Consider the following 13,762-nt stretch of genomic DNA (forward strand, 5'->3'; position numbering starts at 1 on the left):
ACAATATACAATTTTAAACATCTTTCCAAATTATTTCTATTATCAATTTGGTTTCGTTCTCTTGGTATCCTTTGAAGCAGAAGCAGCAATGCACTAGTGAGAGCTAGTTGAAAAAATCTGTAAGCCAATGACAAGATTTATATATGGATTGTGCAGCCACCAATTAGCAGTCTAGATCCCAGCTCCTGAGACTACCTAGGTATAGTTTTCAACAAAGGATTCCAAGAGAACTAAGCATATTCGATAAGCGAAGTAAATGGGAAAGTTGTTTTAAATTGTATGTTGGGTTTCATGTCCCTTAAACAAGTTCAGTTCATGATGTGTGCGTGCCTATATACTCATGCTCATTTTAGTTAAAATTGTTAGTATGCAAATATTCTTAAGGGAATTTTTATTGTTTAAAAATATAGATAATCCCTTTTTTTTACCCATTCTCCAGTTTTGCATAACCAACACTGTTATAGAAATACACTTTTTACCTCTGTGATTACCTTGTATCTAAGCCACTGCAGACTGCCCCTTTATTTAAGTTCTTGTGACAGACATCAATTTTAGCCAATCAGTGCTGTCTCCAAGGTGACTCCACAGGAATGAGCACAATGTTATCTATATGGCACACATAAAATAATGCCCTCTAGCTGTGAAAAACTGTCAAATGCATTCAGATAAGAGTCGGCCTTCAAGGGCTAAGAAATTAGAATATGTGCCTACCTAAGTTTAGCTTTCAACCAAAAATACCAAGAAAACAAAGCAAATTTGACGATAAAAGTAAATTGGAAAGTTGTTTAAAATGATATGCCCTATCTGAATCATGAAAGTTTAATTTTGACTAGACTGTCCCTTTAAAGGGACATAGGAGTATATTTTAAGTAATGAGTTTTAAAATCTTTTAGTTCTATATTTTCAAAAAGCTTTCTGTACTAATCATTTCTCACTTCCACACCACTCTAAATCCAAAATTTTCTGCCATTACTTCACGAAACTAGTACTTGTGCAGTTCAGGCCAGTGACATCACTTCCAAAATCAGTTCCAACAGCATATTCTTGGCTCCCTCTTTGTATAAAGAACATTTCTCTATTTCCTAACTCGGTATGCTGAGCACTCCAAATGTTTCAGAACTACATTTCCCATGATGCTTAGGCACTCTTAAAGTGAAGGTAAACTTACCTTTATGTTGATCCATTATCTCATTTGTTTTACAAAATCAATATGAGCTTCATTCATGATTTGTTATAAATATAATAAAAAATAAAGTTATTGTCATTATTCATCCATTTGTGAATGTACACTAATTACAACCCGTTTTTTTTGGCTGTCGATCACGTTTCTGGATCAGCCAACTGAAATTCTGGCCGTTAAGCGGCCGTCAGTGTACGTCATCCGCCTACTTGACCATGTACGTATGCGCTATTGTGTAAGCCTTCATCTCGGCATCCATGCTCGCTCACAATTCACACATGCGTATTGGCCCAAACTAACAATCCCCCATCAGACGTCATCGCCTTGTTAGTAACTTATCCGATGCTACTGAAAGAGTTCAATGTATGTTATTGTTTTTAGAAATGATCAATGAATTTTTTATTTTTGATCGGCTTTGCAGATTAGCGCGTGCGCACAAGATAGTGAAATCACAGATTGGCGCATGCGCGGTTTCGCGGAGCCTTGTGAACGCGCTTTAGGCAGACATAGAAAGCGGGTGGGACCGCTCTATATGTCAAACCTAAGGAGAGTAGGAAGTAGTGTGAGGGAGGAGGAGAACATTGCAACGGTAGGTAGTAAGAGTTATAGAAAAAATACAGATAAAACAAAAATTTGAAGAAAAAAACCTAGCGATTAACTTTGCATTGATGTCTTGCAAATGTTAAAACTTAACCGTCACTTTAAGTCCTGTCGAGAATCATGGGAAATGTAGTTCTGAAACATCTGGAGTGCCAAGCTTCGCCCTCACTGCTCTATAGGAAGGCATACAATTTTGTAATTGGAAGATGGTCAATATAAGAGAGAGTTAAAGGGACATACAATGGTGATATTATGCTGGGTCTTTAGCAATTTTAATGGCAAAATCAGCACAATGTACACATTATTTTTCTTATTATTATTATCATTTATTTGTAAAGTGATGTCATATTCTGTAGCACTGCACATTCGTTAACACAGATACTTTACGTCAGGCGTATCTATCAGCTCCCGGACGTTTGCACTCAAAGTCAATATAACATGTTAATAATATAATATGTTAAAATACACGCCTAAAACAACCTATTCTAACACACTTTGTACTTTATGGTCCAAGCATACTGTTGACTTCCACAAGCCCAGGTCCCTTACAATGAATTTAGATATCAAATGAAATAAAATAAAAGATAAAGGGATATTCTTTTATCTCTAGATTTGACATTAAAGGGACATCATACACTAGATTTTTCTTTGCATAAATGTTTTGTAGATGATCCATTTATATAGCCCATCTAGGGGTGTTTTTATAACAATGTATAGTTTTACTTATTTTTTCATAACATTGTAATGATTTTCAGACTCCTAACCAAGCCCCATAGTATCAGATGTATACGCGCGTTTACAGACTCCTGCTCGCTCCTGTTAATGTAAAGGGTCTTTTCATATGCAGAGGAAGGGGGTGTCTGCTATCTCCCACTTGCAGTGGGTGTTCCTGCTACCTTTTTAACAGAGCTAAACTGAGAGCTTCTAAGTAAGTTTTTAAACAGTTTTATACTGGATTTTTATATCAGTATCTGTGCATCTTATTCTTTATAGTAGTGTTATTACATGCAGTTATATGAACATTTGTCTATACTGTCCCTTTAATTGCACATTTTAATGACTTTCATGCCACAAAAAATAGAAAATTTGTTTAGAAATAAATAAGACAACGAGATCAACTGATCAGAATAAAATTTAATTACACAATTTAAAAATATTTACAGAGTAATTGACTGACTTGACATAACTACAAGAGTGACCAATGTGATCTCACAATTTTTGTCCAGTATAGTTTAGAAAACATACTAGTGATTTATAAACAAAGTGTCTATGTCTTCTGGAGAGCTTACAATGTGCTTGAGGGTTTCCAGCTATTTTTTTTGGGGTGCTTGGTGCTATACAAGGGAAGAAATCTACAGAAAGACGCAGTGTGGTTTAGTATCCAGTATTTACTTGGAAAATCCAGCTGTCATAAACCCAGGCCCAGACAAGAAGTTGCAGCTCTCTCTGGCAAGCAAGGGGTTAATATCCAAGGTAAGTAGTTACGCTTGTGTTGTGTAGGAATTAACCCGCATGCTATGAACGTCAAACAAGTTTTATCAGACCTCCAATACCACATTTCTATTTTTATGTGAGTTAGAGAGATCCTGAAATACCAGACTCATCTTCCCGCAATAAAAATGTCATTCTGTTGTATGCCTGTTTAAGAATTTACAACCAATCAGCATTTTTTTTTTTTAAAGTTCATGTAACAGGAAAATGATAGGCAGCAGTCGTTAGCGAGCGATGTAGTGATGGGGGGCTTCATAAACCACTGGCTGCTTCTCTACGAGTATTTACAAATAAAATGAGAATTACAGTACGCATGTTAGGTCATCATCCTGTGAAATAAGGGACCGAGTGAAATGTGTAAACCATTATTCACAGAGATACGTTAAATAAAAGGCACATCTTAGGGTGGCACAGTTTCCAGTTTGCTGGTGGCATGTTTGATGCGTTTGTTCTCTCTCAGGTTCCTCAGTCGGGCATTTTTACTCGTTATCTCCTCCACATGTGTTGCAGGTACCCAGCCCCTCTCTCCATCTGATAATCGAATACCTTCCATCCATCCTGAAAAAGAAAGAAAAGAGAAATGTAAAAAAACACTCAAAAAAAGTAAAAAAATATTCAAGCCCTAAGCAACACCTGGGGGCGGGTATCAAAATGTAACTCAATTTAATGCTTATTTGTGCTAGTGGCAAATGTTTCAAACGATTTCTGGACGTGTCACGTCTGTAACAGTTTCTGCCTTGGACCAATTATGTTCATCCACAATGTTTAACCCCTTGTACAAGGTAGCCAAGTGCTGCACTAAATAAAACCCTAAGGGAAGATCAGCTGAGTTTTGTTCTAGTGAGAGGATCCGGCCCGTCTGCTCAGTCTATCGAGCTGTAAACATTCTTCTAGTGCGCAGTTTCTGGGTACAAGAGTGTAGGAACGATTACTTTTTTATTTGTTCTGTATTATTTTATTTTCCTGACACCCAAGCTTGCTGGTGCCAATGTTCTGCCCCTTTAAAGGGACACAAAACCCAATTTTTTTCAAATAGAACATGCAATTTTAAGCAAATTTCTGATTTACTCATTTTATACATTTTTCTTGGTTCTCTTGCTATCTTTATTTAAAAAAGCAGGAATGTAAGTTTAGGAGCTGGACCGTTTTTGGTTCAGCCCGTGGGTAGAGCCTGCTGATTGGTGGCTAAATGTATCTTTCACTAGATTCCAGTGCTGACTTGTTTGCACGTGTGCAGCAACTCTCATTCAGATACCTGCAGTGTAACCTAGGTTCCATAATGGCAGCATCTTTGATTAGAGGGTTGGTGCATGACATGTATTTAGTGTCCCTTTAATAGCTAGAAGGATATGAAACCCCTTATTTGAACTGCGAGATCTCAATCTTTCAAATGAAGAGTCTTCTGATATATTTCTAGTGTGAGGGGGTAATAAAGGCCTCTTAAAAAGGGTCAGAACACCCCAGGTATTTGTCATTGTTATACAATCAGCTAACAACCGGACAGACAGGATTTTTGAAAAGAGCAGCTTTGCTGATACAAAGAGTCTTACGTTTGTCTGTATATTGTGGGGAACAACCCCATCCCTGATGTGCTTCCATAAACCCATGGTTCTGTCAGGTGATAACTGTTGCCTTCAGAGCCACCCTTAGTACTTGTAGGGCCCTGGGTAAGACACATTTGTGGGCCACCTCAGCACAGTGCCCTTATTCCCCTCTTCATACACTAAATAAAGGATGTACAGTACATTAGACCTTCTCATAACCTCTACCCTGACATTGCAGAGGCTCCCAAAGTGCAGGACCCAGGGCGGTTGCCCCTCAAAGGGCAGGCCTGGTTGCCATGGAGATCTGCTGGACATGTGACCTCTTCTTTGAAAGAGGGGCCTCTTCTTGTCCAAAAGAGGGGTCACATGCCGAATTGCTTATTTTGGGGTTCTAGGGCCTCTTTTACTGCTAGAGCACTGTAAAAGGCACCAAGTATACAGATGATTGCTATTTCAATGGAAGTCATCTGCTGTCTAAAGAGGCATGAGACTCCTTATTTGAAAATTGGTACCCCCCTATTTCATCTGATGAATATTGTGTTTATGTGTGTTGTATGCTGTCTGTAGAGGATAGTGCTTCCTTTTTGGGGGATTCTCCCTTTCCTAACTGGGGTATCATTCCCCTTTGTGTTTTAGGGTGGAAACAGGGGCTCTTAAAGTAATCCACTCTTTAACAAGAGGGGTTGAATAGTCGTGTAAGATGTATGTGATTACCCCGAGGGGGAGGGGACCTCACAGAGCCCTTATCTCTCCACCAATGCTGCTTATGTAGAGGGACAAGTGACCCCTCACCTGAAACTTGCTTTTTTATTTAAAAACAAGATGTCGGATAGGCAGTAGGCGCATGTGATCCCCCAGTCACCCATGACCTGATAGGTCAGTCCGCCCCTGTTAATATGTCTATAGTTCAGGGGCAGACTAATAATCCTTGGGGCCCCTGGTTAAGGGCAATAGCAGTGTATCTGCATTTACATCTGATAAAATTTAGATACTTGTGTTTCTATTTCAAACAAAGGAGTTGGACAAGCGGTAGAGGCCCATCTGACTTCCCCCAGTGACAAATCACCCGATAGTTCAGGCCACCCTTGATGATATCTCTATTATCAATACCTTTATCAGTTTACATATCCTATTTAAAGGGGTAGGAAAGTCAAAATTAAACTTTTCAAGAATCAGATAGAACATGTAATTTTAAGACACTTCTATGTTCAAATATGCTTTCTTCTTCTCTTGGTATCTATTGTTGAAAATGAATATGCACATGGGAGCTGCTGCTGATTGTTGCCTGCACACATTTGTATCTTGTGATTGGCTAACTAGATGTGTTCAGCTGCCAGTACTGCAATGCTGTTCCTTCAGCAAATGATAGCAAGAGAATAGAGAATATTTGATCATAAAAGTACATTTGAAAGTTGTTTAAAATTGTATGTTCTATCCAAATTGGGAATTAAATTGTTGGGGTTTCCTGTCCTTTTACATTAAAGGGCCAATGTACTTAGGCTAATAGCTGTGAAGATTTCATTGTATTCTAAGTTGCTGCAGAAATACCCTTTCAAATGGACTGGGCTCTCCCTAACCCCACATTAGGAGGTTGATTTCTGCTGCTTTTTGGTCTCAGTTTCAAAATGCAAAAGCAGCTATTTGTAAACAATGTAATACAATTTAGTAAGTAGAATAACATTTTATATTACAATGTCTCTCTAGCTATAGGTAGATGAAAAGCGTGGCTTGGCGTGTTGATGCACTATACAGGCTCACAGATAAATAGCTGTTGTTAGGGGATCTCGCTCTTCAGGCCAGGTCTGTCTCTTGGTTTAGTTGAGCGTCAGGAGAGAGCATGCTTTCTCTTACCATCACTGGTCTTGGCTGTAAGTCCCAGGATATCCGCTTTCTCCAAAGACAACTCATCGTGCTCTTGAGCGGTGTATGCCTTAATGCCCTGAACCTGCGGGATATCTGAAATGAGCAGTAAAATGAAGAGAATGAAACCTGACTTGCAGCCTGACTCTTTGTCCTGTGATCTGACAGAGGAACCTACAGCACTTATTATAGTGAAGCTGTCTTGTTTAGTGTTATGAGTTTTTGTACACGGTACTAACTTTTTTTCTAAATTGCATTTTAACTTGTCTGCCTTTTTCTGATACATATGCACATTTCTTTAATATTATGCTATTTGTTAATAGTATCCATGAGGCTAAAATGATCCATCCCTGTGTGTCATCAAGCTTTAGTTTTGACATTTTGACAAGAGAAATTTGACATTATAAATGCTATGCTGTAGTCAGCAATTCAGATGACTTAAGAGGTTAAAGGGACACAAAACTCTCCCCCCCCCCATTATTCAGATAGAGAATACAATTTTAAACTACTTCCCAATTTACTTCTATTATTAAATTTGCTTCATTATGTTTGTATCCTGTGTTGAAAAAGCAGCAATGCATTACTGGGAGCTAGCTGAACATATCAGGCAAGCCAATGACATGAGGCATATATATGCAGCCACCAATCAGCAGCTAGATCCTAGTAGTGCATTGCTGCTCCTAAACATACCTAGGTATTGTTTTCAGCAAAGGATTCAAAGAAAATGAAGCACATTAAATAATAGAAATATATTGGAATGTTGTTAAAAAAAATTGTATGTACTAAATCTAAATATATATATACATACATATCCAAAATAAGTGCTTATTTTGGATATGTAAGTAAAGTATACAGCACCCTGGCAGTTGGAGTTCGTTTGTGAGAATGTATTATTTTCTGGATATATATATATATATAATTATATATATATATATATATATATATATATAAAACACCATAAGTAATGAATCCAATCAGATCTGTATATACACACAGTATGATATGTGTATACACTATATGATTATATATGTAACTGTATATATATATATATATATATATATATATATACTGTATGATTTTATATATATATCTATACTATAATCGCGCTTGTAACTCGTCCGTCGCCAGTTGCACACACATCCTCAAAGGAATGTTGCATGCGCAAGGCAGCCAAAAGAATGTTGGCTGCGCGCGCAGCCAAAAGAATCCACCTGGATGCAGCGAAGCCCGCCGGCAAGAAATTAAAAAAAAAACGCCTGCACAAAGCATTAGGAAAAAAAACTAACCGCCCGCACGAAGCATAAAAAAAATAAAACTAATCGCTTGCACAAAGTATTAAAAAAAAACTAACCACCCACACAAAGTATTAAGAAAAAAAATAAACATAACCGCCCGTACTTAGTATTAACAAAAAAAAAACTAACCCTTAAATCCCTAAACTCCCACAACAAACTACCTAACCCTTACACAGCCAAACCCCCACAACGCCAACTAAATAAATGACAATATTACCCCTAAACCGTCAAACCTTACAACGCCAACTAACTAATTATTCTATTAACCCCTAAACACCCACATTGCAATAAACCTAATTAAGCCCTAAACCGCCCAACCCCCACATCGCAATTAACCTAATTAACCTATTAACTCCTAAACCGCCCAAAAAACCCTAAGTCTAACCCCAAATAGGTACTCACGGTTCCTGAAGCCTGGTGAAGGTCTTTTTCCAGGCGGCTCCATCAACTTCTATCTTCATCCGGAGCGAAGGCAGCGCAGAGCAGAGGTGTGGAGCTGGCTTCCCCAATGCACGGATCCTCAGCAGCGGTTCTCATCTGCGGTCTTCAGCGGCAGTCTTCAGCAGCGGCAGACCAAAGAGGCGTGGAGCTCCTCTTTATGCAATTGTCCGCCGCACACTGAAGATTAAATGCAAGGTACCCCATATTTATTGCTACTGAAATCTTATAGGCTGATTTGAACAGCCAATAGGATTTCAGTAGCTCTAATCCTATTGGCTGATTTCAAAATTTCACCCAATAGGAATGCAAAGTACACCAAATTGAATGCGGTACCTTGCATTCAATCTTCAGTGTACGACGGTTATCAGGTGAAAAGGAGCCTCCACGCTGCCGAGGACCGCCACCATTGAGGACTGCTGCTGAGGATCCACGCATCGGGGAAGACAGCTCTGCACCACCGCTCCGAGCTGCCTTCGTTCCAGATGAAGATAGAAAATGATGGAGCAGCCTGGAAGAAGACCTTTTCTGCCGGACTTCAGGAACGGTGAGTACCTATTTGGGGCTTAGTTTTAGGCTTTTTTTTTTTAGATTAGGCTTTTTTTTTTAGATTAGGGTTTTTTGGCCTGGAAAAGAGCTGATTGCCCTTTTAAGGTCAGTAAAAGAGCTGAATGCCCTTTGAAGGGCAATGCCCATACAAATGTCCCTTTAGGAGAAATGGGTACTTTATTTTTTTTTAGTGTTAATTGTTTTTATTTTGGGGTTTTGGTGGGTGGGGGGTTTTACTGTTAGGGGGTAATTGGTAATTTGTTTAGGTAAAAGAGCTGCTTAACGTAGGGCAATGCCCTACAAAAGCCCCCTACAAAAGCCCTTTTAAGGGCTATTGGTACTTTAGTATTAGATTAGGGGGGGGGGGGTTTATTTTTTGGGGAAATGATTTATAGGGGTATTAGTTTAGGTTTACATTTTTTATTTTGGATAGCTTTGTTTATTTTTTCTCTCTAATTTTACATTTTTTTATTTTGTGTAATTTTAGCTTTGGGGTTTGTAGTTTTTTTTAATAATAAATAGACTGCCTTATCGCCTAGTATATATATATATATTATAGTTGAAATTGCTTTGTATCAGAAAGTGCTTATTACAAGTGCTTATTGCATCCAAAGTGAATCATTTCATGCTGAGAGTCTGAAAATAAGCCCTAATGTATACTAATTAGAACTTACACCTTCCTTATTTTGTGTTACAACTTGATTTCTAACATTTGTTAGCAGAACAGAACCCACCTTCGCATTCAGTCAGATACTCAAGGTCATACTGTGGGTTTGAAGGGCACATGGCTGAGATCCAGCGCTGCTTCTGACTCCTGCGTAGATAAGAAATAAAAAGGATTTTATATCACGTAATGGTAAGTAACATTCATTAGTACAGTGCTTTTCAGCTATAGCAATTTCAAGCATAAACTCTCTTAATCCTGAAGGGGTTTTAATGGCACACAAGATGTAATATCCAGGCTATATGTACTTCTGAGTTCACAATATTTTCATTCTTGGATCGCTTTATAAAATGTATCCCTTGAGGCACTGCTGGCATTCAGGGGTGTGTTTTACCTGTGCTTAGGGGTGTCATGCTAAGGGGGCACAATACTGAGTACAAAGAATGCCTTTCGTTCAAAATATGGCTACTCCTAGACAGAAATAACACTGCACACAAGATGTATTTTCAAGCATTGGGAAGAGTCACCGCTGTCTGCTAAAAGTTATCTTCAATAGGAAAGGACAATGGTAACAGCTGTGTATGGAATAACATGAAGAATGAAGAACAAACAGATAAGTACTATTACCTACAGACAATCTCACCCCAATGTTATTGGAATAAAGAAGTTAAGTTATTGCCGTATGTGTGTTACTGGCATTAAAGGGGGTGGGTGAAAAGTCATAGCTCTATATGTGCTGATGCCTGAACATGTTAAATGACAGCTAAATTAACTACTGGCAGCCAAAGGTGGGTGTAAAGTCATAGCTCTGTGTGTTACTGGGAAACATGTTAAATCTTTGTTCCATGTGTGGTTCTGGCAAGGGGGCTACAATTTAGAGTTATGTGTGTTTCTGGCACAAAAGATTTAAAATCCTTGTTCAGGGAAGGCCCAATCAGGTGCCAGTTAGGGATTTCACACAGGTTCCATTTAGCGGGAGCTGCCCCTGCCTGGGGTGTATAAATAAATAAGGGTTGTTGTAGGATTTTTAAAGAACATAACAGGTCAGAACTAAAATGAATAAGAACCATTGGTTTTAGTAGCCTGTTCCATGGGATGAGACAACCAACAGAGCAGCCAGTTGTGTATCTCATTGAGAGAAATTTCCTGATGTCTGGTCTATTTGTAAAGGACAGACCTGCATTGAAATTACCATAAAAATCATATATATCATAATCAAATATGATTGGTGGTCCCAGGCACAGATAATACATTTTGACTGCTCATCCATACTCAGGCCCTGATGTAACTGATATCATCCTAATCTCTGCACTGTCTTCCATCAGTGTAGGGTCCCCCACTCCCCTACGGTTCCATGTGCTTACTCGCTCTGCGCCCTCAGCAGGATCTGATGCTTGGGTCTCTGTTCGTGGCACAGCTGAACATGGAACACTTCACCCGGCACATCCTGCAGTTTCCAGCTAAGATCCGTCACCTTCAGATCGCACATCTGGGCGTGAGCAAATACAGCGAATCTGCCCAGTCTGAGGGGGCGACGTGACGCAAAAGGAAGAGAAAACAAAAACCATGAGCAAAGAAATAAACAATAGAGGATAAAAAGGGAAAACAAGAAAAAAATGTAAAATAAAATCAAATTTGTTCCAAAGTACTCACCAAAATGGAGCAAATTGTTATGTGCATTTATAATATTTTGCAAAGAACCAGAATCAAGGATTTTAATGACTAGAGTTTGGGGCAGGGTGTGATAGGGTTAAAAGGACATGGGAATCAAAATTCAACTTTGTGATTCAGACAATTTACTTTTTTTGTCAAAAGTATCTCTCGTCAAACCTTAGTTTCCTTTCATGAGAGCATACTATGGTAGGCTTAGGAGCGTGCATGTGCCTTTAGAACTATATGTATAACGTTGCAAACACTTGTGCCATACAGTTCTCAAAACACATAGACACTCATAAACCTACCTAGGTATGCCCCACTGAAAAGATTCAACAAAAGGTACCAAAAGATAAGTAACATTTGATAATAGAAATGCATTTATGGGCTGTAATACATCTGTATATGGGTTTTGTAAGAGGAATGCCCAGAGCGTTATCTAATTATTTAAGTATATTTTTTAATAGTATCCTTTACATAAACAATTATAAATAATATCTTTTTTTTTGCATATAGTAATGTCAAGTTTAGAAAAAGATTTATTTTGTTATACTGCTAGGTCTCCTCCCTCTCTAAGTGCACAAAATGTATACATTTTATCCAGCCAATCAGGAAACAGAACAGCTATATATCATTACTGTTTAATATTATTATCAAAGAGAAAATATTTGCAAATTGCAAAACACATAAGACTACTTGACTTAAATGATCGTGTAATAAATTGATTACTGATAAAATATAAATTCTTTGCAATTATAATAAACATCATCTTTCTTATAGGGCGGCACCATACAGCCTAACATTCTGTTCCTTGCAGTGTGATGTAAGTCTCTGGCCCTTCTCCCTTTTGGACACTCACTCTTTTCTCCGGGACAATAAGAGGCAGTCATTGAACAGGTGCAGATAGACAGGTTTGGGGCTGAGCTTGAACCTGGAACCTGCTGTGTTTGGGATCTGCATATCAAGTTCCACCAGCTCGCCATGCTTCACCAGCCAACGGGACTGTGAGATCAGAGGGAAAATCTGTAAGGAAGAGAAACAAAAAAAACATTTAGTGCAAGCCCCTCTCAATCTACTCAAACTGAACTGGCCTATCCTGTCTCATTAATTCCTATCAATTCACTAAGAATGTAATAATCTATCCAGCCTCATTAATTCCTCTTAATTCACTAAGAATGAACCAACCTATCTAATCTCACTATCAATTCACTAAGACTGTACCAATCTATCCAGCCTCATTAATTCCTCTTAATTCACTAAGAATGAACCAACCTATCCAATCTCACTATCAATTCACTAAAACTGTACCAATCTATCCAGCCTCATTAATTCCTCTTAATTCACTAAGAATGAACCAACCTATCTAGTCTCACCAATTTCTATCAATTCACTAAGACTGTACCAATCTATCCAGTCTCATCAATTCCTCTTAATTCACTAAGAATGAACCAACCTATCTAATCTCACTATCAATTCACTAAAACTGTACCAATCTATCCAGCCTCATTAATTCCTCTTAATTCACTAAGAATGAACCAACCTATTTAATCTCACTATCAATTCACTAAAACTGTACCAATCTATCCAGCCTCATTAATTCCTCTTAATTCACTAAGAATGAACCAACCTATCTAGTCTCACCAATTTCTATCAATTCACTAAGACACTACCAATCTATCCAGCTTCATCAATTCCTCTTAATTCACAAATAATTAACCAACCTATCACGTCTCACCAATTCTTATAAATTTATTCAAACTTTACCAATCTATCCAGCCTCATCAATTCCTCTTAATTCATAAGAAATGAACAAATCTATCTAGTCTCACCAATTCCTATCAATTCACCAAGACTGTACCAATCTATCCAGCCTCATCAATTCCTCTTAATTCACAAAGAATGAACCAACCTATTAAGTCTCACCAATTCCTATAAATTCACTAAGAATGTACCAATCTATCCAGCCTCATCAATTCCTCTTAATTCACAAGAAATGAACCACTCTATTTAGTCTCACCAATTCCTATCAATTAACTAGAGGACTAGTAATCTCAAGATCTCTGCTCTGGCAAGATTATCTAAGAAGTCTTATCTGTACGGTTCTTCAAAGATTTTTAGAAAGGCAAATTTTAGCTTCAGGTTTGTTTATCTAGCTTTGTAGAGTTCTGGATGTGACACACATATATATATTACAATGTAATGCTCAGAAAAAAAGTGCCCCAAAAATTTGTGCGATTTTTCTCAATGCCAGCAAATTTTTTTATCATCAGGCACTAAGGACCCCAATAAACAAAAGCTTGTCATAATATATCCACAGCGCAAATCGAAAGTGCACGTGAAATGTTCTAAAGTGATTGAATCATTGTTTGAAGAAACATTTTAGTACACTTCACTGTGTGATACAAGGGTTTTCTTCCATTTGCGGAATGTTCCATACCGCAGCCTCAACATGTGCAGCGAAGCGAAGGTTAGTGTAAACGATCCCTTT

General features: G+C 38.1%; 1 protein-coding gene across 1 annotated transcript in view; it reads right to left on the reverse strand.

Moving 5' to 3' along the window:
• Positions 1–2,894: 2,894 nt before the first annotated feature.
• Positions 2,895–13,762, reverse strand: part of ARHGEF19 (Rho guanine nucleotide exchange factor 19) — a 109,644-nt gene continuing 98,776 nt past the window's right edge. The window contains exons 12-16 of the mRNA XM_053690255.1: positions 12,134–12,297; positions 10,986–11,144; positions 9,692–9,771; positions 6,667–6,771; positions 2,895–3,829 (exon numbers count right to left, since the gene is read on the reverse strand). Coding sequence (XP_053546230.1) covers positions 3,672–3,829; positions 6,667–6,771; positions 9,692–9,771; positions 10,986–11,144; positions 12,134–12,297 — 666 coding nt within the window. The 3' untranslated portion in view covers positions 2,895–3,671. The remainder of the gene's footprint in view (positions 3,830–6,666; positions 6,772–9,691; positions 9,772–10,985; positions 11,145–12,133; positions 12,298–13,762) is intronic.

This window comes from Bombina bombina, chromosome 8 (assembly GCF_027579735.1).
Source record: "Bombina bombina isolate aBomBom1 chromosome 8, aBomBom1.pri, whole genome shotgun sequence".
NCBI lineage: Eukaryota > Metazoa > Chordata > Amphibia > Anura > Bombinatoridae > Bombina > Bombina bombina.